We start from the raw sequence: 25,957 nt of genomic DNA on the forward strand, positions 1-25,957 counted from the left end.
AATGTATTTGTTTAAATCTTACCAACAGCCACTGCGCAGATGAGCCAGACTAACTTCATCTTTTCTACTGGTCGTTTCCACAGAATGGTAGAAAATGATAAAGGCTAAGGAGGAGTCAGAAAACGAGGAGGGCCCACGCAGTTTGAATTAATTTTTGAGAGGAATCCTTCTACACATCACGTGCATGGCTTCAGTTTTGACTGAATTATGTATTGACAGAAATATACAGTTTAAATGTTATGAACTTGTTAACTTTGTGCACCACTTTGTGACTCCTGACTCAGAAAAGTTGAAATATAGGTATAAATAATTGTATATTGTTTGCTAAAATTCAGATTCTCACAGTTTTTAGGTCTTTTTGTTAATATTTTATGAATAATCACAAAGCATCCAACCACCGCAGAGTCATCAGAAAACTTCAGAAGATGGCAGGTCTCTGTGCAGTGGCTGAAGTCTGTGGTGTTAAGGGTGAAGAGGGAGAGGACAGTCCCTTGTGGTGCCCCTGTGTTGCTGATTACCTTGTCAGACACACACTGTGGTCACACATATTGTGGTCTTCCTGTCAGGTAATCAACAATCCAGGACACCAGAGAATTGTTGATTATATTTGACTAATCTCTGAGAAGTCCAGTTTCCTGCTTCAAATTTGGGTATATTAGTCTTATTTGTCTAATAAATGCCTAAATAAAATAAAAAAAAATAAAAAAATAGAATTCTTAGTTTTTCTAAAACATTTCTTTTCTTGTTTTCACGAAGTCATCAACTTAAAAAAAAAATTCCTTTCACTTTTACAGTTATCCTTCTGTCACTCGTCTCCACCCACTCCACCTTGCCTCTCTTGTTCACCGTGTGCTGCCTTGGATGGTGATGGCTACCTCTGCTTCTTGTGACTTGTTAACTTGCAGATGAAATGAAGCAGTGTAAGGCAGTGTAGTGCTTCCACTGTGAAACTGGGACGTCTCCTTTCTAAAGAGTTTGTTATATAAATAAATGTAGTCACACACATGTATGAGATGAAGGACGCAGAAACATCAGTTTGGGGTGAAATTTTAATTACGGTCTGTGTTGCTATTACACAAGTTTAATTTAATTCAATGCTTTGTCCTCGAATAAATATTTAATCATTCAACTGGCACAGGAGTGCGGAGGCTTTGGATATCCAGTAGTCGCTGGGTCGCTTGGAGGGAAGCATTACTGTCACCACAAAATTAGTTGAGTGACCTGAAGGGAGAGAGACATGAAGGGTGAGGAAACAATCTGAGCAAACATCCTTTTCTTTCTTTTTTTGACATTGTATGTTGGTAACAGGGACGTGCGCTGTATCCCACCAAAACTCCCAGCGATGCCCAAAAACTAGCTCTTGGCCTTATGATAGTATAAAATGTGTCATGACTTTAAATGTAAAAAGGTTTCCAGTGAGTGACTTTGGATACATCAGGTGTGTACCTGTGGTGGACAGAGTGCCAGCTCTGGCTGAGGTCTTGTACAGAGGAGCGTGGTAGAGGTCAGGCTCTGGGACGTAGTTCTGCTGTGGCTCAAAGTGCACCACCGGCAGCATGGCGTTCATAACCCGAGGCAGCGCATCATCCATCACCATGCCGACATCATCCCAGCGACAGGCATCCATGAACATACCGTGAACAAGTACACCATCCTGCGGCTCTGGTAACTGTTTTAACAAGTAACCATATTAAAGGAATTACCTTTTTATTTTACTTTAACTTTTTACTGACAAACTCTTGAAACAAAGTAAACACAAGACTTGCAAAGCCAGAAAATAAAACAAAGAACATGTGGCTTTGCTTTTATCAGATGTATCGAGAGCTTTTTATTCTTTAAGGATTTCATTTTCATGAACAGAGATTTAAAGAAGAGTTGACACGATGTTTGCTGCGGTTGATATTCACTATTTATGACGCTTAAGAGGGCATCAATCTGATATGTCATCAGGAAATAAACTCAGTATTTTAAAAAAGAAAACAATACTGGAGGCTGTACTGCCCTCCAGATTCACACCGGAGTCAAGTATAACACAACCTTACTAAAGAAACCAGTATGTAGTCCAATCAAAAATAATGGATAATAATGGATTTAATTTGATCATTTAGGATATATTTGCTCTGTGGTGCTAACTTTGAGATCACCAGATCAGATTTAGAGATTCAGGATAAAGTAATTTCACAAAAACATTAATCAATTAATACAAGAATTAAATACATATATCAAATGGGTCATGATCTGACCTATTTGATATATGTATTTATATCTAATTCACATTTCAAATGCTTGCCCAAAAACAAAACAAGCTAGTGGTCATATTAATGATTAAAGGATTTATCTTCAGCCTGCTAGGTTTGTTTTGCTTCCAAGGACTCTAACTGAAATCATGCAAACACAAACACAATTGATAACATAACTGATTTTGTGTAAAAATGTAAGAAGAATTTTGAATAAAATATTGCACATAAAAACATTAACTGCAGTTAAGTAAGTTAAGTTGAACAAATATAAGGAGCAACAAACTAACTGTAGAGAAACCAAACTGATGTAATATTTTAGATTGCATCTTGAGATTGTTGATCTGCTCTTCCACATTAGCTCTCCTGCTATTAGCCAGAAAAATAGCATCTTAAAGTACTGCTAATATTTGAAGGGCTGGAGAAAAGAATATTTGTGCCCTTTTTTTAAAGCACTACTGAAAGCATAACTAAGAGTACTGCTCCTCTTACAGTACCTCCTCATCCATGTTCAGTTTTGCACCAATGGGAAGAGTGCGTAGAGCCTCACAGACTGCTTCCTCATCCCTGTACGCCGGCACCACGCTGAAGCGGAAATTAAGCTCGTCAATAGGCAAACTGTAACGCCAGGCATGATTCTGCAACACTCCTACAGGCCATCAAAGACACAAGAGCATTGAAATAAGTCACTGTGCTGTTTAGCAAAATCTACCAATAAACACAAATTTAATTAATAGCTCTCTTTTAAACTTCATTCATTTATTTTTACACTGTATACTTGAAAGAGTAGTCAGAGTGATCATTGTAATCCTCAAGCTCAGCTCTAAAACTGTGCTTTACTGTTGGCATTATTAAAAAACATAGAGCATATTTCAGTGTGTTACCAGTAAGAAAGCCTTGAGGGAAGAAGAACCCTGAGATCCAAAGTGATTTGGGCTGACCACGTGTGATCCAAGTCTTGCAAGAGAGGAAAAGAGAAGAAGAGATGCAATTAAAATATAAGTATCTTTAAATAACGATATCTTTGTTTATGCAGTATCTCCTTCTTTTATTCAATATAGTGCATTAAAGGCATCCTGTAAGTCAGGGGTGTCGAACTCCAGGCCTCGAGGGCCGGTGTCCTGCAGGTTTTAGATCGCACCCTGGGTCAACACACCTGAATCAAATAGTTAGTTCATTAGCAGGCATCTGGAGAACTTCAAGACATGTTGAGGAGGTAATTTAGCCATTTGAATCAGCTGTGTTGGATCAAGGACACATCTAAAACCTGCAGGACACCGGCCCTCGAGGCCTGGAGTTCAACACCTGTGCTGTAAGTGACCCAGTGAATTAGTTTACATTGGATTTTGTTTCCTAAGATAATCAGCATGTGGAGTGTGACTCAGTGTTTATCCACTGCTGTATAAACTAACAGGACTTTACCCTGTTTGTGCTTGTTTAAGTGAATTATAGTGACTGTACGATACATGTTCAGACCAGACTTAAGAGCAGCTTAAATCAGAGAAAATGGACCAAACACTAAACCAGGATGTGCAGAGAGGCAGAAAGATGAACTCAGAATGTACATGTGTTATTACAGTTTTCCAAACTAATGAGATAACACACAAATCAAATGTATGCAAACGTACATATGCATGCACACAGACACACACACGTGCACACATGCACACACCCGAACCAATAAAACACAGCGAATATCCCAGACCTGAGCTAGAAAAGACTTCTATTCTAATCCAATGTATGTTAGCTTTATAAAGACACATTTCACACAAACTTCTATAATTCCTCTGGACTGAACTTGAAAACGTGTGTGTTTTTGTTAATATCTGTATGCAAACCTGGATAAAGGACGTTCTGAGAGTCAAGTCTCTGACCCAAGAAGACAGCGGTTTGAGGGAAGGGTAGGCAGAGTTTGCCCAGTGGGTGGGGACCTGGTTGTTCAGAAAGCTTGTGTAGATTCGGTCCATTTCCTCTGACATCACAACAAGACCTGCTATTGCCTTTTGCAGAGTGATAAGAGACATCTACGAAAAAGAAAGTGAGAATAACACATCACAGTAACGACAGATTCCGAAAAATGTTATTTCTGAAACTAAACAGAACGCATATTTTCGATTGTTCAGGTTTTTTTCTATTTGAATGTTTCTCTAAGATCAAGTAAATAAACAACAATCCAAAGAAAACAACTCCTGAAGTGGTCATGAGATGATCTCCACCAATTAAATGTGTGTGGTTTTTACGTCACCCTGAGAACTTTAAGCAAGTTGTTGAATCGGTCTGCTTCTTGGGCCAAAACAGTTGTGAGGGAGTTCAGGTGCCCATTGGTGTCTTTGATAAACAGTGTGCCAATTGCTTCATCCATGTCCAGTCGCTCTGCACTCCAAAAGAAAGACAAGTTCACAAAGAGACAAAAGACAACACAAACCAATGAAAACATGGGGAAAAAGAGTGAGTGTAATAATGCAAAGTCTCAGCAGTAACTGAGATCGATGTGCAGGTGAATCTATGTGGGGTCAGCGTACCGGGCAGTTTGGCTAGAATCAGCTCGGCGAGCTCGCAGACTATGTCATCGTTACTCTTAGCTCCATGTTGCGCTGAAGAACGAGGATTAACATCCAGTATGGTATTGATCAGAGTTATAGTTTCTTGACGCTGCAGAGGCAAACACACACACACACACACACACACACACACACACACACACACACACACACACACACACACACACACACTCATGTATTGATATTTTATCATAGCACTCCCAAAGCTCATAAACTGCATGAGAAACATAAGTTTAAATCACTAAAAGGACCACAAGCCATTTCTTATAATTGCTGTGAAGTGAAAAATTTAACAAATTTTGAAAAACTACGTATAAATAAGAAATTGCACAGTCATTTATATTTAAGAGAACAACTGGCAGTCTGGTATAAAATAGAGACAGAGACATTTGCTTGTAATGTACTGGTATTGTTACAGTATTGTTCTTCACCTGAAAAGCCAAGTTGGCATTCTCATGCATACCAAAGACCTCAGGATCATCAATGATTGGAAGATTCTCAATATACTTCTTATATTGTTCGAGTTCATCTGACTCTGGAGCGTAGTAAACACCTTACAGGGAGAAAACCATTAATTGAGATATATGCATAGCGTTCACTGTGCATACACGCCCGTACATACACATGTACACATACACACACATACATGTACACACACACACATATACATACAAAAGAGGGCAGAAAGAACAATACCTGAGGGGGAGTAGGTGTAGCCAGGCTGCAGAGTTTCTGGAGAAAAAAAGCCTTTGAGGATTGTCCTTAGGCACCGTTGGTCCCAGGCATCCGTCACTCTCCCTCCATACGTGATCTCACCTGAAGAGAAAAAAAACACAGTAGGATTTGAGATATTTCATGGCTTTCTTTGTTTATGAATGCAGGAGATATTGCTTTTAAAGACCAGACCCTCTTCTAGTTTCAGTTGATCAAAATCTCACTCAGAATCAGAAAAATAAAAAAGTTATGGAAAAAACAGCAACAACTTTAAACTAAAAAATATGCATATAGTATATTTACATAGATATGTGTAATTCCCGTTCTTATACAGATAATTTTGAAAGAAGTTGGATCCAGGTCATTCAATTTAAAGATGAAACACTAAAAAGAGAAATCTATTACAGAACAGAAAACTTAGGGGAAACTGCTCCGGAGCCGGAGCCTTACATTGCGGCTCTGCATGGTTTGGAAAGATAAATTATAAGTATTTAACTGAAGTGTATTTTATTTGAGTTAGTTCTTTTTTAAAACTCGTAGTTCTATATTGGAAGATTATTGTGATCTTGAATAATAAAAATAAAGTTCGATTTTATTAGCGTCACACTTGCGGAAGCCGGTATACCCGCCGAAACGACATGCATTTACCGAGACTTTCAGCCCCAGGTAGGCCAAGTATGGAGAAATGTAAGAAAAGAAAAATATCTGAAGAAAATACAACATTTAATGATGGCTGGGCAGATTCATTTGTATTTACTTCTGACGAGAGTGACCTACCGGATCCACATACGTATGTGAGCAGCTGTTCTCCACCATGAACTATGTTAAAAACAAACACCGCTCACGCCTCACAGACGACAGCTTACAGTCCTGCGTAAAGATGAAGTGACTTCGTACAGCCCCGATCGTACAGCAGACGCTGTGCGCAGAGGTTCAGGAGCAGAAGTCCGATTGTAAACACATCACGGCAGACCCGACGATGTTTACATGAACATGCTCTTCAGCATCTCTTTATTGACCACTTTTCACACACAGCTGGCTGTAGCTTTCCAGCTCACAGCCCGACACAAACAACAACACAACAGCAGAGAGAGTAAGCCGGTGAGGCGTGATTGCGGATGCCACTCAGGTACGTCTGCCTCTCCTGCAGCGTCACTGCGGGCCACGCCCCGCGAAGCACATTAACCAGGTACAATAAATATTATGCAGATATTTTGAAAATATTTATTTTAAATTTTTTAGGAGCATGGTGCTTTTTTTCCAATTATTTTTTTAATTCTGGTCAAGGCTCCGCTACACTCCGAAAGCCCAGAAGGCGATACAAGGATGACGGCTCATTGTTTTTGTTTGCTACATGGATAATTTAAGTTCAGCTTTTGAATTCATTTTAAAGACACCTTCAACTGGTTGACTTTCTTTTTAGTTATTACTTTTTAAGGGTTGACATTGTGTTCATTACATAAATAAAATGTAATTTTCTCCATAGCACTTCATGGATTTCATAAGCAACACACTATAGTTGTTTATACAAAGCATTAAGGTAAAAAAACAACAATATACACGGTGTTATCTTCATTTTAGATGTCAAAAAGTATTTGCGGCTCCCAGTGTTTCCTTTTCCATAGAAACCAGGTCCAAATGGTTGTTTGGGTGTTTAAGGTTGCTGACCGCTGGTTTAAAGTGTCCTATTATTCTTCCCACACTTTTATTTTTATGAAACGGCTGCATGTTTAGGTTCAAGGACATGCAATCATGTTTGTTTTGTGAAAAGGCTTTCTATTAATATAAAATGTCAAAATACAAATAAGACATGCATTACATATGGGAAATAAGATGCTACACAAACAGTCCCTAACTTATTACCTTGTTGAATTTAGATACAAGAACATTTCTGTTGATATTTGCTTCCTACCAGTGATGTAGACCAGAGCATCCCAAGGGATGGTGCCATCTTTGCAGTACAGGTTGAGGTTGAGCAGAGCACATTCTCTGTCACTGTCATTGAATTCGTAGCGGATGTTCCAGCCCAGGGGACCAAACTTCTTCCGCTCCTAAACACGAGACACACAGGCAGAGAAGTACTGTACGACCACACACAAAGTAAAACACATCCAAGAAAACAAAGTAATAATGATGAGGCACTTTACATGTAAAATACTGAGAAAGAGTGTATGTAACCTGGATGATTGCATGGAAAAAGCAGATTCCAAAGACAATCTTCCTCCACTGGCGTCCCAAAATGTGGCGTTCAAAGAAACTGCTGGTGATCTCTGTGAAGGCTCGTCGCATGTTGGCTCGCAGGCCTTTAGGAGGCTCGTTAGTCACCTGGCAATGACATCACAGAGACCTACTGAGAAGACTACCAGCAATCCTGACAACCTTTTGGTTTAGCATCTCCTCCTTGTTGTTCAGGCTGTCTTCAAGTGCACATACAATCCCAACGACTCTTCAAGGTAACCAGTGTACCGTGTGACTCACTCTTCAAATGATCAGGTCATGGTCATGATGACGATAAATCAAGTGCTGGTAGTTAATGTACGTTTAATTGACATCAAAGATTTCGACCCATATTTATGAAGGCAGTGCTTAACTAAGGTTTATGCCACAGATACCCTAAATAAACAGTACTGGTAATTACCAAAGTCATTTTTATGTTTCACTCATGTTCAATCCACCAGTATAGACAAGTTCTTTTTTAAAAACAGTATTTTTAATCATCCATAGCTTTATTATATAGTATTACAGTGTTTGGGTCTCTGTGTGACTACCTTAACGGAGTTCTGGAGCACTGTAACAGGAAATACTTTGGTCGGCATGGAACTGAGAAACAAACGGAAGTTCTCATGGACTGATGTGTCTGCAGAGAAACAGATGAGAAAATTATTTGCATATTCATAAAAAAGAAAAGGCCTTAAAAAGGTCCTGCAGTATTTTTTATCAATAATACAAACACTTTGAAAAACCAAAGCATACAATATCACAGTTTACTCATTTCTGTTTCTCAGAGATTAGAAATGCACGTGTAAATTACAAATGATGTCTAATGACATTAGAAATATGAAGGAACTTGTTTAGATGTGTCCCTGAGCATTGCTGCTAACAATGTTCATCCCTTTATGACCACAGCGTACCCATTATCTAGTGGCTATAATGCGATCAACAAATCTGCAACAACTGTGTGACACTATCATGTTAATGTGGACCAAAACCTCTGAGGAATGCTTTAAGCATTGTTGAGTCTGCACAATGAAGAACTAAAGTAAGTTTTTTTGAAGGTCAAATGGGTTCCAACTGAGTACAAACAAAGTGTAACTAAACTGAAACTAAACTGCAGCCCAGCATCTCTTTCTTGGGTATCCCCATCCATAAACACTAAAATTACCACCGCTGGGATTTCCCAGTTTGAAGCAAATGTTGTAATTATTCTAATTTAATACTATTTTTTCATACAACCCTCATAAGCCTTAACTAATAAAAAATATGTCACAAATGTTAGGACAGAAGGCTGAAATAAACAGAAACTTTTGAGCTCAATTTAAAAATAGTACCAGACTCAGTGAAGGTCTTAATGAGCTCCTCCATGGCTAACATCCAAGACACTGCCAGATGGCAGTTCTGCAAGAAGACCCAGTTGCCACTCGTCAGCGCTGAATGGATCATCTTCTCCGCTATAGGTCCCTGGCCTTGCCCCAGTGAGATAGCCTCGACCCTGAAAAACACAGAAAAATCACCATTTTGATGCCTTTATAAACTTTATTCATTCATTTGCAACAACCTGTCTAGTCCAGGATCACAGGGACAACAGTTTAGACAGAGGTGCCCAGACCTCCCTCTTCCCAGCCACTACCCCAATACAATACCCCAAGCAGATATCGAAGTGAAATACTGGTTTGGGAACATGTCTTCTGGATATGACCCAGCATGACCTTTGGACATGCCCTTCGTGTAAGAGGTGTCCAGAAGGCCTCCTGGATGTGGATGAGTAGTGGCTCTACTCTGAGCCCCTCCCAAACTCCTCATCCTATGTCTGAGACTGAGCTTAGACACCCTTTATAAGACAGCTCATTTCCACTGCTTGTATCTGTAGTCTTAAACTTGAACTTGTTCATTTGAGGAAGCAACTCATTCTCAAACTGAAGAGGACAATCCACCCTTTTCTGGCAGAGAACCACATGGCTGAACTGTCCCAGTGCAAGTTGCAGATTATTGCTTGGTGCAGTCAAATTGATGGCATCATCCTAAAAACCTCCCACTACTTGGCTTACAGAAGACAGAAGCTACTGACTATTAAAAATAAAAATAAAAACCCAACCAGCTATATATGTCTATATCTCAGATGTCACAGCCTGGTGAACAAAACAAAGACATTTTTGCGAGCCATGTTGGAGGGACCTCTAACCATTTTTTCTCCCTTACCTGTCAAGACACCCTCTCTCATTTGCAAAGCGCTGGAAGGCACCCATTGGGTCAGAACCTGTGCTGAGGATGAAGATCAATGGGGTGGTAGGGGACATGTCATTATAGAGATTAGCCAGGTCAACTGGAGGGTTTTCCACAAACTCCTTCCCCAGGTTGACAATCACAAACTCAGTTGCTGCAAAAACCACCTGGATGGAAAAAGAGGATATAAGTCACAGAAAAGCTGGGAAAAATTGACCAAGCTTTGGTGGTGATGGGAAAGCTCCGCGGAGAGCTATAAACCCATGTCATTTATTTCTTTTACTGAGATCCTTTCTTTAATACTGACAAAAGTTACACTTTTTTAAAATGATCCTCTTCACCTGGAAAACAATAAAAAAAAAAACCTCAGTAAATATCTTTCCCCGGACTTCATCCAGGCTCACCTTCTCTTCCATGAAGCTCTTGATAAGAACTAGTTTCTGGAAAGATCCCAATCGCTCATTCCAGTAGCCTTTCATCTCCCGTTTCTCCTTTATGGACTCCTCGAGAGAAGGAAACTCTGACACATAGCCTTTCCATTTTTCTGGATTTAAAGATGCTTCAAAATGCCCTATAAGAGAAAAGGAATTCTATGGAATCAGACATAGGATTTGTACATAGTTTGGTAAGTAAATGATAAGAATGATTAGAACATCTCTTTATAAAAATGAAAAATGACAGTGTATGTAGGTCAAACATTCTAGTTTTATATTTAAAAGTAACATGCTGACATATACAGATCCTTATCAGCTCAACAACAATAACAATGGGGATAGGGTACCTAGCTTAATATGGATATGGGTTCTAGTGATTTCTCTGGAGATGCCCTTGAAGCAAGGCAGTGTGTCCTCCAGCTCACAACATGTCTGCCAGTAAAAATCACTTAGCCATGGCACATCTGGTTGCTCTGGATACTCCTGGAAGATGCAGAAAAAGAAAAGTTTATGCCCACAAATTTAGTAGACATATTGTTATCGACTGGTGTAAGTAAAGAGAAAGTTAACTAGAATTATAAAAGAGTGAGGGGATGATGACAAATGGTTTCTATGACAAGCAGCTTTAAAAAGTAAAAATGACACTTTAATCTGAAATACTTGGGATCACTAAAAAGTTCTTGTTTGAATCACCAACTACGATTACACCTGCAGGCACTCCACTAGTCAGATGCATTCAGTGTTTACTCGGATTAACAGCTTTCAGATATTTGGGTGATGAGTCTGAAAATTCGCTTCTATACACCTGTGTAAATATTTCATTAAAATCCCTTATACTTAATGATTTGATTAATCATTACTCCTTTTTAGCGTATTCAGTCAAACTACTATTATTTTATTTTGGTTTTTAAAAAGCTTGCTTTTTGTCAGAAACATACATTTCCCTGTTACTCCAAACCTTTGAGCAGTAAATGCTAAGAGGCAATAAACGGGAGACCTAAAACAGAGGTGTAGGAGAAAGAAGAACAGAACTAGCATGAGGACTGTGACTGCTAACAATCAGTGCCTCCAGTCTAGTGGCATGGTTAACACCATCACTATATACTTCTTTAACCTCCTAAGACCCGAACTCTTCCACAGCATGCATTTTTTATTTCTCTTTGATATTTGGGCTGATTGGGACCCGATAAATGTCAAAACAAAGAATTGCCAGATTTTTTTTTCACCTAATTTTTGTTTCTAAGAAAAATGAGAGCCACGTATGAGGATATTCATATAAAATTTCGATAGTAGCAGTATAATGTCCTCGTAAGTGGATATCAGGCCCTTGTAGAGCAAAATTGAGTATTTTGGTCTAAATAACCCAAAATGTGATGTCCACATATTTGGACGCCAGGTCCTAGGAGGTTATAAAAAAACATGAGCACAATCATAGGAAATCTTTTTCTTTAGTTAATTATTTTATTCATTATTGCTTTTATCAAGCTGAACTTCTATGGCTGGATTTCCCACCTCACCTTTTTCAGTGAAGAAGCTCCTTTTAGGAAGCGCCACCATTCCCCATCAGAGATCTCGCCACGCTGCCTCATGATTTCTACGCACAACATAAAGCTGTAGATAAGCTTGTGTTGCTCGAAGAGTCCACGTGACACATTAATGTAGGAGTTTAGCAAGATTTGATTCAGGAGAATCTGAAGGCGCTCTTCTAGCACAGTACTCTGCTCTGATGTCTCGATGGTGGAATTAAAGAGCTGAAGATGAAGGAAGAAATAAACAAAAAACAGAGAAAAAAAGAAAATAATTTCTTTAAATGGGTACTTACACATTTTCATTAAACATTCCTGTACAAGTAGCTTTGTAAATTTGAGAGTAAAGCCCAGCTCTTTTTTCCCTCACGTGTTTAAAGTACTTGAGTGAGAACTGGTACATAGGATCGATCTCCGACAGACTGGCAACGACAAAGTACAAAACAGATCCTCGAGTGGCCACAGGCCTGTAGCGCTCCCTTGCAGAGTTTATCATCAGCTCAGTTGCTTCTGCCTCTTCCAGACGGTGCTTTATGGCCTCTGAAGTCACCTGGAGACAAGAGGATGCAAAAAATCATGGAAATAAACAGGATGAGCATCAGAAAAACAGGAAAGTTTAAAAAAAGGTCATTGCAGGGAATGTTAAATTCAACAACCACAACTCCATATCCATATAGCCTAATCCCTACCTTTGACTCCTGGAGAGTCTGAACTAGCTCCTCGTTGTCAAGTATATTCCCCTTAGAGGTAAAGAGAAGCTTAAGAATGCGGTCTTCAATATCTTTCAGCTGGCTGCGGTCAGCGTTGATGCGCACAATCAGCTCGTTCCTCTGTTCCTCAAGATGCGGACTCTCAAGACGCACCACATCACTTAAAACAGATTGAAAAAAGATTGAATCAAGAGATTCCAGAGGTCATTATCAGAAAGGGGGGAAAGGATACATACAATTAGGATACATAAAATTATGTGCAGTATTTCTATCCATTTTTTAAAATGTAGATGGCTTTGTAAATGCTTGTTACTAGAGATAAACGAGACCACTTTTTTATGTCCGATACCGATTCCGATATCATAAATTTGGATATCTGCCGATACCAATATGAATCCGATATAGCGTTTTTTTTAATCAACAAAACTGTTTTTTAAATAAATATCTTGCTGCATTTTATATAAGTTCATACTCAAGTTTTAAAAAACAAGACACTAAAACTATTCTGTTATACTTGTATGCAAAAAATACACTGCACCCAAAATATTTTATAGTTCAGCAACACTGATCAATCTAATAAATTTAAACCTGCACCATCCTTCCTATTCTGGTATTTTAAAGAGTCCTTAGCAGAAATATTAAACAACCTAACTAATAGGGTTGCCAACTCCTAACATAAATCTCCCAGAACCACCCCCCGCCCTCCACCTTGATGCTTAATCGACGTAATCAACTTTAATTTAATGCACCTGTAAAACAAATGCATAAGTTCATAACTTCCCTTCAACTCATTCATGTCACCTAAAAGGTAAACCTGTTTCTCCATCACCTGCTCAGCTCTGATCATTCAGTAAGGACATCTCCTGGTTTCATCTACAAGTTTCCCTCTCACCACATATCCAAACCGACATCATGACCAGCAGCTTTTACAGCTGTGGCTCCAGCAAACATCAACTGATACTAGAAAGTAATATTAAATAAATTCTAACAACAGCTAATTAAGCTTAAACGTGCTGCTGTTGTTTATCCACTGGTCTCCTCTCTCTGGCACAAAGTGGGCGATAAACAAACAAGAAAGGCAGGATTTGCGACAGAAAAGCCGACCAGCTGATCATTGACCAGTTTCATGTTTGAAGTAGCAACAGGAAGGGGAATGAGAGAAGAAGAATCAGCTTTGCAGCAAGAACAGAATAACTCTAGCTTTGTGTCTTTTTTCCATTCTAGCTTAAGTACGAGACAAATCGCTTTCGATGGCCAGTCCAGCTGTGGCTCCATATATCAGTTGTTAAGCTTAATGTGGAAATACTATGCAAACATTCAGGGATGAACTTACGCACTTGCTTTACTTCTCTGGGATAGTTTTCGCCGAGATAACATGCCGCGGTTTGGAAGCATGTAGCAAGGCTCCACATGCTCCACCAGACCGCCGACAGTTCCTGCAGACAACAGCTGCTCTATCACGTAACACATACTGCTCCGATGCGCCGAGCTGGGTTACGCCAAGTAGCGCGTTTGTGAGATGATTTTGTGATACTTCGGATCGGATTACATTTTTTATTTCTCTCCGATATCCGATCCAGTAATTTAGGTCAGTATCGGACCATCGGTATCGGTCCATCTCTACTTGTTACATAGTTGAAATGCAATAGCTTTTTTCATGTGTGTGCATGTATTTACCTGAGAAGTTGGTCTTCTAAGCCAGATTTAGTGACAGTGAAGTTGATAATTGTAACTTTGATGCAAACCTTAAAAGGTAGAAACAGAAACTCATTAAATCACAATGAAACCTTGAACTACTTTGCTGGTCTCAATGATCGTCTTTGTGGTTTTAATTCAGGATTCTTTGGAGTCCATGTCTCTCTTTTATAATGTCTGTGATGTATGCATGCACTGTTGGCTTGAACTAATGAGACAGTACATGACTGCATTTAGTGTGAGCCCATTCTCACACTAAATGCCCTGGGGCAGACTGTAGCCACATTCTGCCCCAGGGCAGCTGTGGCTACAACTGCAGCTGCCTCCACCAGTGTGTGAATGTGAGAGTGAATGAATAGTGGAATTGTAAAGCGCTTTGGGTGCCTAGGAAAGCGCTATATAAATGCAATCCATTATTATTATTATTCTCCTAGACTGTTCAGCTATAGGGTTTTGCTGGTTGACATATGACTGCGTCTCTTTACAGTATCTTCTTTTGTACACATATAGTATAAGTAGGTTTGAGTAGGTGTGCTGCTGTCCTTACCTCTGGCAGGTAATGTGGGTTGGCCATCTTTGTGGTCATATAGAACCTAAAATTTTTGTCATAGTCAATATCTGAGTCTCCCAGTCGGATCATTGTTCGGCCACCAGCCACAAACGTCTGCTTCAACAAGACGGGCTCCAGTGCTGGATCCAGGGTCTCCTTTAACTATACACCCACAAAATACCCAAACAGAGCCATTCACAGTACACATGCTTTTCTTAACTCTTTTATAATGATATCCTGGGACAACGCAAAATTAAAAACACTATTTAATAACAATCTGTCCAATAAAGGTCTTCAACTTATTTAATGTCGCCCAGTGTTAGCCCACCTTAAAAAATACACAATTACAATACAACATTTGACCACAAATTGTCTTTTTTATGATTAAGTCTGTTTTACTGTCACATGAGTGGTGCAATCCTACCTCCTCTAGCAGTACAGGGACACCCATGCTTATGGCATTCTCTAGGGTACGAAGGAAGCCAGAGTCCGTTAGCTTGATCACCTTTAGACCATGTTTAGCCTCCTTGGAGCGGATCCATCGGTTGGCCTGAGAATGAAAGAAATATCCTTAATCCCTAATGTGATGAAGATGACTTCTTTAAAAAAATTTGTAAGAACGAATTTAAACTTATTTATCCTTGTTATGCAGCTGTATACCACTATTTTCAAAATCAAAATTAGTTTTAAAATTAAGGTTCTCGTGTAATAAATGTGTGAAATGAATATTAATGACTTGGGATTATACAGATAATTGAGAAGTTAAAGTGTTAAAAAAAATAACCCATTTCATTCATAAAGTAATCAGTGTTGGAATTATCGGCACTACATGGATGCTGCTGGAAACTTGTTTCTAGTTCACCTGATCCTGTGGGTCGATCATAAGAGGCCACCGGTGGCCCTCAGTCACCAGGATGCCATTCTCTGTAGAAACAGTGTCACGAGGCAAACCTTCTGCATTCCACTGGCGGATGACATATTGATCACCAAGAATGTTAATCAGGCTAAAAGTGGAACTGATTGGGATGTTCAGGTTCTGGCACTGCGTTATCCACTGGTCAATTAGCTGGTGAGAGGGAAACAGAGCGCACACAAGCACAACAACTCAGGTTGTATCCTCCAGAGTTTCTACTGTTTTCCTCATTTCATCCCTTATTATTACATGTTATTTCCTGTCTTATAATAAAAACAAACAAGGTGTAAGGCCATTACGATAGTGGGGATTGCGTGTGACTGAGCACAATAGCAGTAATGAGAAAACTGGGCCCAGCTTTTGTTTGTCTTATGTAGTGTCCTATTTTCTACTGATTTTCAAAAATTAGACTAAACTCATACTAAAGGCACAAGCTGCTAATTCTTTGTTAGAGCAGCCTGTAAAACCTTAAAAAGCACAGAATAAACCTGTACCTACCAGCTGTCTATAGTGGGAAGTAAATGCACCATAATATGCCACACAAGCAGCTGCAACGAAGACATTTCCCACAACATTGATGATCTCTTGCTCAAACAGGGCTACACTTTCTTCCCAGCGTACTTGTTCGTCACCAAGAGCGAACGTTAGCTTCCCTGCCCTGATCAGACGGGCCTGTGTCAGAGCCATCGTATTAACTTTGATGAAAAAGAAAGAGAAAGAATTTTAGCAAGCCAAAGACAGCAAGGTACATCAAACATTTAATAAAAGACAGATGGTAGAACTTATTTCACAGAGTATATTTTATGTTGTACTTTTTGGCACAACTCTCACCCAAATCTTCTTTCTCATTCATGCTGCTATCAAACTGCTCCTGCAGGACTTTGATCTGGTTCTCCACCTCCTGAAGCTTCTTCTGCTTCTCTTTTAGGGTTGCCATGGTCACATCCAGCTCTTCCTGCACAAATGAGTAAGCACAGATGAAGAGGGAAATGGTAGGGTAATATCATACAGGAATCATTAAAGCAATATTTGGAAGTACTGTACGTGTTGGTCTGGTTTTTATTTCTCATCATTAAGTTTAGTGCACATATGCCAAACCCACATCAGACTTAGTGCTGTAACGTACTCTGGCCAAAATCTTGACTGCTCCTTAAAGCAATAAGCTGCATAGCTCTAGCTACAGTACTACAAGCCCATAGAAATCCAGCAATGCGTTTGTCTTGAAAATAAGAGTCTCCTGCCTTAAATTTTCTAAAATTCCCCAATAATCTGAAACAGCGAGTGGAATAAAACACTAATGAGAGAGCTGAAGACCACCACCAACACTTGGCTTTGCAGTGACCCATCTTAGACTGGGTAGCTTACAAACTTCCATTATGTAAACTGTGATTCATGATCCACTAGTGAACAGCGTCAAACTGATCATCTCCTTCTTTAGACCTCATCATTCTATCACGATCTGGTGCATTGGTAATATGTCTGCTAAAGACACTAAGTTGCTTTGTGCTTATATATAGCAGGTAACACAGATGACACTAACTCTTTCTTATGTTTATGAAGAAGAAATAATGTTTAGATCAACATTTTACTTAAATGTCAGCAGTCATAGTCCCACAAATGCAGATATTTTTTGTCCTGGTTTAGTGTAACACTATTAACAAACCAAAAAACCCCAAAATATTACAAACTATTTCATATCTAAATTATATTTTCCCCCTTAACCTGTATGATGTGGCTAAAATTAACACAACTCTGATAGATAATGTTAAAACCCTAAATCAGGGCTCCCACAAGACAAATCTGTTATTTTTTTTTACAGGTTGAATCCTTATAATTACTTTGAAACACTTAATAATTTACATTTGAATAAGCCTGTAAGAACATACTTTTCCTTAGTGAGGTAAACCTAGAGCATGAATTTATTTCAGCTTCAGCTAACAATGACGGCACACCAACAATGCACTCTGTAACTGACCTGTGCCTTGGCCAGTTTTTCTCTCTTGGGGCCAACCTCTTTGAAGACTCTCGAGTACAGATCCATAGCTCTGACCCACATGCACATGGACCTGCACGCCCTTGATACCTTTTCCACCTAACAAGAGCGACACAATAAGAAATTAGGCCAAGCAAAAACATACTGAAACATTTCAGAATTTCTGATAGGTTATACTATCTGAAAACCACATGTTTAGTCATAATAATACAGTAAGAAGTTGTTATTTTCACTGGCTCTGTTTGTACAATGACATTTTTTAATCTGCCAAAATATCCAAACTGACCTTTTCAGGCATGAAATTAGGGTCATTGATGTATTTTTGTAGTTTCAGCAGGATCCTAGGTTTGATATTGTCCTTGTCATATTCTGTCAGACGCCTGAGAAAGTTGGGATCGCCCAGTAATTGCTTGGCACTTAGCCAGTCTGGTCTGTTAGGAGAGAAGAAAGTTAGTGAGACACTGTTAACAAATAAGGACTAAAGAAATGTCACGGTTGCTCGATACATTAGACCGTGACATTAGTTGATCTTTTCAAAGTACTGAAAATTCTTTGGGCAGAACAGCAAGTTTCAAAATCCTAAAGAGGATATGATATTGTGAAGATTTAATTCAGATCAACAATGCAGAAGATTAGTGAATGGTGAAATCTTCAAGTTATCTCTGTTTAATGTTAAATGCAAAATACATAAGATTGAAAAAATAGTCCCGGTGAAGTGAAGGAGTGATAAAGTTATTACATTATTGTGTTTCTATTATTGTCATTATAAAGAATTGCACTTTTAGAAACCATCACCAGTGCAGGATGGATACCTAATAAAAGTATATCATGTTAAGAAGCTATTTATTTATCTATTATTTTTTTTAAAGAAAATAGTGCACACTCACTTGCAATCAAGCAAGATGCAGACAGACTCCATGACAGTCATCACTAGGGCTGGGGGTTTAGTGAACACCTTGATCTCAGAGATGTCAGCCTTGTCAAGAGATCTGAGGGCCTGGTTGGCACTCTCTAAAGCTGGCAGAGCCTGATCTAAGTCCCTCTGTGCGTCATCTGCAATGGCCTGGGTTTCTTCAGCCTTAACTCGGGCCAGTGCCTCATCTTCTTTTACTACTTTACGTACCTGTGACAAGGAGAATTATTTTAGTTATGCTCATGAAGTAATGACAAAGAGTTACCATGATTTATAATTGAAATATAGGCAACATCAGACAGGTTTTTGAAAGTTTTGTGATAAAACACAGACAGACCTCATCAGCCTTCTCTTGATCTGCAGCCAATTTCTCCATGAGGGCATCAACATCAGTAGATTTTTGTTTGAGGACTGGCTCCAGAGCAGAAAGGTCCACCTTCATTTTGTCTACAAGCTCATTGGTCTCCAGCAGCTTAGTGACACCATTCTTTACACGATCCCTGGCCTATACAGTAACACACGCATAAATAATTATCATGTTTGATATAATCAACATAACAACTCATGATGCATTACCGTCACAGTAAAAATAAAACTGACTATTAGCACTCACCACCAGCTAATGTATCTAGCTGCTATTTTTCCTACACAATATCAGGTAACAATTCATCATCAACAACATATGTGAAAAATTGCCCATTATTGTGTTGACATACCAGAACTAACTGCTGTCTCTTGTTGCCAAGCATGCTGAGGTAGAGGTTGATAAGCTCTAGATAGGAGGTAGGTGTGGTGTAGTACCGGCGTCTCAGCTCTAAGTAGAAGCGCTCAGCCATTTCAGTGACACTAACGTGTATCTCGACACACATCGCAGAGATGTTCTGTTTTAGCTTCTCATTGCCAAAGTCCACATTCTGGAAAAAGGCCTCAGAGACAGAGAGCAGCGCCTCCCGGGGCCACTGAGCACCAGAACGAACAGCGAAAGAGAGGAAAGTGACATAAAGTTAGCAGCGAGGACAACAATTTGAAGCTTTGACCTTTAGCTCCTGTCAACTGAACAGTTATTCAGCAGAGCGCCAGCAGATGGACATAAAACATTTATTTAAAAACAGAAATTGTAAAAAGTTTTTTTTAAACTAATAAGTTCAAAAGAAGTTTTAAAAAATATAGAAACTACAACTTCCATGACGATGATGAAACAATTTTTTTTCTATAAAAAGGGACATGAATAGGATTACCTTAAAGCTATAGATTATGAAAAAGAATTCAATCTAAAGGGACGGTGGTGTTATAAAAAAGGGTTATATTAGAAATATTTTACATGAACAAGAGTGATTCCATAGACAAGGGTAGTGACGTATATACTGAGTGATTCATATATATCAGAGAAACAGAGTTATATCAGCATACCTGCACAAACCAGTCAATAGTGCAGCAGTTAACCAGTGAAGGAAACATGCGACATCGGGACCTGAAAGCATCGCCCACAGGGCTCATACACAGCACAATGTGTAGTTTTTCTTGTACACGGGAGATGAAAAACTGGAACACCTGAATGCACCATCACAGACACGTAAAAAAGACACACACACATAGAAGATCACAACAGGCAAATAGCATCAGCTCTCATGTGTTCTTTCCTTTTGCCTGGGACACTGATTTTAACTGTCTGCTTTTATACAGTCTGTGGAAATTTTAGCCCATAGTGGGAATCTCAGATGCTTTGCTAGGTGTTTATTATCTTCTTTAAACAACTCACAAAGGTCAGGCTTCATCATACTTCTCTTATATCAGAAATTAATGTTTAATTTCATTTTGTTTATCTTGTTGCAGATCTATGTACTGTTGCTGAAAACACTAAGTGTGTTAGGTGTCGGCTGTGTGCGGCACCCAAGGTGCAGACTCCGGAGACAGAACTTAACCAAAACAGCTTTAATGCTGAACGCAAACATAACATAACTGGAAAAACTCAAAAATAAACTAACACCAGCGGATTGACAAAACACACAGCAAAGTAACCGGCAGATCACGACACGGACACAGAGAAACACAGGGCTTAAATACACAGAGGGAGCAATCAGGGAATGAATAACAGGAGGGAAACACAGCTGGGGCAAATCAGGCCTAACGAGACAAGGGGAAGCAACACCAGACACATTAACATCAGACATGGACTTTCAAAGTAAAACAGGAAACACATAACACAGACTGAACAAAGACACAGACTCGCACGCACTGCAACAGAGGGAACAGAGACGTGGGACCAGGGCAGACACAAACACTGACTGGACACGGGGATATAGCCACTAAGGACACACAGAGACGCGAACTAGACAAGGGGATACAGCTGACAGGGGAGACAGAGCAGCTAGAGAAGACAGAGACATAAACTATAAGACAGAACTCAAAGAAACCAAAGACTAGAAAGTATAAATAATATCATAAACTCAAAACCCCTGGGTCAACGACCCAGGCATCCTAACAAAGTGATTATATCTGGTAGTTAAAGAATGATTTCCTACATTTAAGAAAAGCCACTCGATTAGAAAACAACACTTTTCAGGATATGAACATTCATGACTCCACGTTCTTCCCACTTTCTAATTTGTTAAAATTTTGGGTAGTATCCGAAAACAAAGTTCTGTGTCGAGATTGTATTTGTTAATTTTTGTTGACTGTAACTTTATCCTAACTTTCACAGAAAATTTTAATTCATTTATTTTCTCACAAATAAAGTAGATATACTTGACACTGTATTTAATCTTTACTGCTTAAATGACACATGTTTTCTACACTTTATGTATTTACATAAGTACCGTACATACCTCATCCCTGTTCTCTTCACTGATTCCAGCCTCTCTGGCTTTAGGGCGGGTAGCAGCAAGTACTTGTTCTAGCTCGTCTTTTTCAAAAAGGTTAGGCACCTCACCAGAGTTTAGCATGTTGTTTATATCCTCCAAAAATTCTTCTACTACAATCTACAACAGATTTAATAGTTAAACACAGTAAGTACACAGAAACTTAAATACTGTAAGTACTTTTGTTGCAATCTTTTTGCAATACCTGAGTATCTGTAAAGAGGAACACCATATCTTTGCCCTCCACACCAGCCATCTTGTAGAGCCTCCTCAAGTCTTCATGGAAGCTGTCATAGTTGTACCCTCTGCTCAATTCAATCTCAAAGCAGCGGTACCCACACATGTGGGCTGCCAAGCGAGTGAGTGACTGCTTGCCTGTACCTCCCACCCCGACTAACAAGGCATTGCCTCGCTCCTGGCGAATCATACGAGCAATCCTAAAAAATAATAAGATTATTTCATTCCATATGGCACATGCATCGTGTCATTTAGAAAATGTACTGCAAGCTATAATCAGATCAAATCACTTGATATGACACTACCTTTAAAAAAAATCAGAAGATGTGCAGTTAAATTTTATTACTGATGTTAAAATAAGAGTGCCTGCATTTTACTTATGTGGAAGGTATGTCTACTAATTAGACATGCAAGTAATTATTATTATGGATAAATGATCCTTACAGTCCATATCACAGTCATTGCATGTTCTATTTTAAAAACCAATAAAACACAATCACTCGTATTGCTACTGTCATGATCCTGGGTCCTTTTGACCCAGCGTTTTGTGTTTTCTCTTCGCGATTTTGGTTCTGTTCTTCCTCTGGTTAGTGTTTACTCTGTTCTGCCCGTGTGTTCCTGTATCTAGTCCGCGTTTCTTAGTTTGTGTCCTTTCATGTGTAAGTTCCTGTTTTATTGTGAAGGTCTGTGTCTTATGTGAGTGTTTTCAGTTTGCCTCCCTAGTCTCGTCATGTTAATTACTCCCAGCTGTGTTCCCCACCTGTATGTAATCCCCCTGTGTTCTCTGAGTGTATTTAAGTTGTGTCTTCTGTCATAGTAGTTGCTGGTTCGTCTGTGTTGTTTCCCCTCGCTCTCCCTGTATGTATTTCTCCGGACCTCCCTGCATCCTCATTCTGGTTTGTCTTATTAGTTTACCCAGTTTAGGTTTCCGGTTTCATGTTTTGTCGCCATCGCTGTTTGTACTCACACCCCTGTAAATAAACACTCATCTGCACCAGAGCTGCCGCATTTTGGGTCCTATTTCATATTCCACACGGCTTGCCCCGGCAAACCGTGACAGCTACTGCCTTTGGGTGACTCAGTTTGTCCCAACTACAGCTAAAATAAATCAACTACCTGTTAAGAAACTATAAGTTAAATTCACTCACCTGGAGACATGTTCAATGGCATCCTGGAAGAAAACCAGCTTGATCTCCTTGGAGAAGGTCATGTTGTAATCATCAAGATAGTCCTGAAGTACAGTCTGGATCTTATTCATGTCTGTCAGGTCTTCATACAGGCGATCTTCTTTTTCTGCATGCATCTATGTGGATGATTAGGTGGACACAGAACAAAACTGCAAATCAGTAAATAATGTACAGTATTTTTGTGTCGACCTGTAAATAAGTTGCTTGGAGGAAAACCTGACCTTGATGAAGTCCCCAAATATTATGGGATGAGACACAAAATGTGAAGACTCTAAGTGGATGTCAAAATATCGCCCTGGCAAAAAAGAGAGAGGTCTATCTTAAACCCATAAAGCCAAAATATAGATTTTGAGCTGATAACAATTAACTGAGCATTCAGAAAATAAAGTCAGAGGCTGGACTGTGAGAGTTCTTACTGGCCATCTCACAGATGATGGTGTTGAAGTAGGTCTTATCTTGGGTGTTGATGAGTCGGTCATGAAATACACGCTGGCATTCATGGCAGAAAAGGCGAAAGATCTGGGTCTTGTCTCTTACTTGACTTGGCTCACACTGCAGTATGCCTGGTAATCAACAGAGAGAATCTATATACTCACAACAAGCTTGAAAATCAATATTTGGTAAGACTATCTTTATTCTTCAACACAGTCTGAACCCTTAGGTAAGCTTTCTTGCAGTTTTTGAAAGTAGTCTTCAGGAATAGTTCTTCAGGTTTGTTGAAGACATTCAAAGCTCTTATTTATAGCTTGACTTCCTCTTGTTCTATTCCCTGTATAGATGATCCCACACTACTTCAATAATGTCAAGGTACAAACTCTGAGGAATCCAGTTCTTGTGTAATTTAGCAAACCTTAACTATTTCTCCCTCTCTTAAAACGGAATTTTTTTGAGACCCACCCTTCCAACGAGACCACTTCTGATAAAAACTGTGTGGGTGTTGCTCTGAAATGCATCTCTCAGGTCCTGTGTCAGGACTTTCCTGCATATTTTTTCTATTTCTTAAGGACATTTAGATACTATATAGGCACAAGCATTCTCCACTGCAACCACTGAACATCCAAGGTATGGACATTGAGGCTGTGGACAGCTACAGGTACCTTGGTGTTCATCTGAACAATAGACTGGACTGGACTCATAACTCAGACGCCCTCTACAGGAAAGGGCAGAGCAGGCTGTACCTGCTGCGGAGACTCAGGTCGTTTGGAGTGGAGGGCCCACTCCTGAAGACCTTCTATGACTCTGTTGTGGCTTCTGCTATCTTTTATGGTGTGGTCTGCTGGGGCGGCAGCATCTCTGCTGGGGACAGGAAGAGACTGAACAGGGTGATCCGAAGGGCCAGCTCTGTTCTAGGATGCCCTCTGGACCCAGTGGAGGTGGTGAGTGACAGGAGAACGGCGGCTAAGCTGTCATCCCTGATGGACAACATCTCCCACCCCATGCAGCAGACTGTGACAGCACTGAGCAGCTCCTTCAGTGGGAGACTGCGGCACCCACGGTGTGGGACGGAGAGATTTCGCAGGTCTTTCCTCCCCACTGCTGTCAGACTCCATAATAAAGACTTTAACTGATCAAGCACACACATCCATACATATGCAATAATACTAAGTGCAATAATCCTTTCTGTCATCGTTGTATTTTTACTCAGTTGTATATAGTATTTGTATTTGTATTCTATTTTTATCTTATTGTATATTTATTTTATTTTATTCTACTGTATATAGTATTTTATTTTATTCTATTCTGTACAGCTGTGTACTGTATTTATTCTTATTGTATTCTAATTTTTGCCTCATAACTTTTGCACTGTCCACTTCCTGCTGTGACAAAACAAATTTCCCACGTGTGGGACTAATAAAGGTTATCTTATCTTATCTTATCTTATATCTGAAGTAGGTTGTTCTTTTGTGCTCTACTTGTCCTGTTTCCCCAGATTATTTAAGGGCACACCATCCTGAGATAGGTCAAATTCGGTTAATAATCTGCGACTCACCTTGTCATTGTAAAAGTAAAATTTTATGATGGTCAAGTTGTGTTATTTTTGGCATTTCTCATAGATTCAAGAGATGGCAACAAATTATGAGTTTTTGCAACAGGCTGCTAGTAACAAAGTGCCCGAAGATACAATCTGAAATTGGTTCTTTGTGAAGTTTGTTATGTGTAGACTTATGCTGGTTCAGCTCTTTAGTTAGGGGCGTTTTTCCTGCTTGAATGGTTCACAGGTCAGTGTTAAGCCACTTAACAAACCAAGAAAATAATTCTCTGAAAATAGTCAGATACAAGGACTGGATTGCCAATGAATGAAAAAGCAGCCAAAGACCAAAGGAATACTCACCTTGGACACACTTGGAGAGGTCCCGGAGATTAAAAACATAGTGGGACTTGGCCGGGGTGGGCAGCAGATCCACACTTAAACAGTTATAAATCTCCACAGCTGCATCCACAATCTGTCCGGCACAGTCCTTCACTGCCTGGGAAAACTCACTGAGGAAACCGTTCAGTATAGCCTGGAAGGAGGTTGGGTATGAAAAGTGGTTGTAACACAAATGAGAGGGCATGAAGAGGGGCATACTGAAAATTACATATACTGGTGGAGCAGGAAATGGAAAAATTAAAACATTTAAAGTAAGTGCAACATCTCATAGAGAGAAGTTCATGGACATAACACATACAGACTACTCAATAAAGGTTCTTAATCTGTCAAGATTAACTTGAAATAATAATAAATAAGCACGGACATGATATATTTTGAACTGTAAACACTACTCCCTAAAATGTAATTCTTTACATACGTGTGTGTGTGTGTGTGTGTGTGTGTCAGTATTTTGGAGGACTCCTGACTTTGAAGATCTGTTTGAGGCTGGTGTCCGAGGGTGTTGGCAGGCACAACATGCTGAAGTGGCGAATAAATCTGGGGGACACAGGATTTCGCCCCCCTCCTGGAGGAGCACATGCTGCTGTAATGGTCATTTCCTGAGAAGAAAAAGACAGA

General features: G+C 39.5%; 1 protein-coding gene across 3 annotated transcripts in view; it reads right to left on the reverse strand.

Moving 5' to 3' along the window:
• Positions 1 to 1,048: 1,048 nt before the first annotated feature.
• The window catches only part of dnah6 (dynein, axonemal, heavy chain 6), a 53,839-nt gene continuing 28,930 nt past the window's right edge, over positions 1,049 to 25,957 (reverse strand). For all 3 annotated transcript variants that reach the window (XM_082537584.1, XM_082537583.1, XM_082537585.1), the window contains 38 exons: positions 25,807 to 25,938; positions 25,301 to 25,472; positions 23,385 to 23,531; positions 23,190 to 23,263; positions 22,930 to 23,084; positions 21,750 to 21,981; positions 21,512 to 21,664; positions 20,097 to 20,237; positions 19,403 to 19,645; positions 19,024 to 19,191; positions 18,661 to 18,896; positions 18,060 to 18,204; positions 17,756 to 17,872; positions 16,612 to 16,735; positions 16,279 to 16,475; positions 15,730 to 15,933; positions 15,292 to 15,417; positions 14,865 to 15,029; positions 14,300 to 14,367; positions 12,602 to 12,782; positions 12,283 to 12,462; positions 11,904 to 12,137; positions 10,734 to 10,869; positions 10,357 to 10,523; positions 9,929 to 10,119; positions 9,061 to 9,221; positions 8,281 to 8,369; positions 7,691 to 7,837; positions 7,425 to 7,563; positions 5,495 to 5,614; positions 5,230 to 5,351; positions 4,760 to 4,889; positions 4,483 to 4,610; positions 4,076 to 4,261; positions 3,122 to 3,194; positions 2,735 to 2,886; positions 1,447 to 1,669; positions 1,049 to 1,221 (listed from right to left, as the gene is read on the reverse strand). In XM_082537584.1, coding sequence (XP_082393710.1) covers positions 1,118 to 1,221; positions 1,447 to 1,669; positions 2,735 to 2,886; positions 3,122 to 3,194; positions 4,076 to 4,261; positions 4,483 to 4,610; positions 4,760 to 4,889; positions 5,230 to 5,351; positions 5,495 to 5,614; positions 7,425 to 7,563; positions 7,691 to 7,837; positions 8,281 to 8,369; positions 9,061 to 9,221; positions 9,929 to 10,119; positions 10,357 to 10,523; positions 10,734 to 10,869; positions 11,904 to 12,137; positions 12,283 to 12,462; positions 12,602 to 12,782; positions 14,300 to 14,367; positions 14,865 to 15,029; positions 15,292 to 15,417; positions 15,730 to 15,933; positions 16,279 to 16,475; positions 16,612 to 16,735; positions 17,756 to 17,872; positions 18,060 to 18,204; positions 18,661 to 18,896; positions 19,024 to 19,191; positions 19,403 to 19,645; positions 20,097 to 20,237; positions 21,512 to 21,664; positions 21,750 to 21,981; positions 22,930 to 23,084; positions 23,190 to 23,263; positions 23,385 to 23,531; positions 25,301 to 25,472; positions 25,807 to 25,938 — 5,862 coding nt within the window. In that variant the 3' untranslated portion in view covers positions 1,049 to 1,117. The remainder of the gene's footprint in view (positions 1,222 to 1,446; positions 1,670 to 2,734; positions 2,887 to 3,121; positions 3,195 to 4,075; positions 4,262 to 4,482; positions 4,611 to 4,759; positions 4,890 to 5,229; positions 5,352 to 5,494; positions 5,615 to 7,424; positions 7,564 to 7,690; positions 7,838 to 8,280; positions 8,370 to 9,060; positions 9,222 to 9,928; positions 10,120 to 10,356; positions 10,524 to 10,733; positions 10,870 to 11,903; positions 12,138 to 12,282; positions 12,463 to 12,601; positions 12,783 to 14,299; positions 14,368 to 14,864; positions 15,030 to 15,291; positions 15,418 to 15,729; positions 15,934 to 16,278; positions 16,476 to 16,611; positions 16,736 to 17,755; positions 17,873 to 18,059; positions 18,205 to 18,660; positions 18,897 to 19,023; positions 19,192 to 19,402; positions 19,646 to 20,096; positions 20,238 to 21,511; positions 21,665 to 21,749; positions 21,982 to 22,929; positions 23,085 to 23,189; positions 23,264 to 23,384; positions 23,532 to 25,300; positions 25,473 to 25,806; positions 25,939 to 25,957) is intronic.

This window comes from Aulonocara stuartgranti, assembly GCF_965226115.1.
Source record: "Aulonocara stuartgranti genome assembly, chromosome: 6".
Taxonomy (NCBI): Eukaryota; Metazoa; Chordata; class Actinopteri; order Cichliformes; family Cichlidae; genus Aulonocara; species Aulonocara stuartgranti.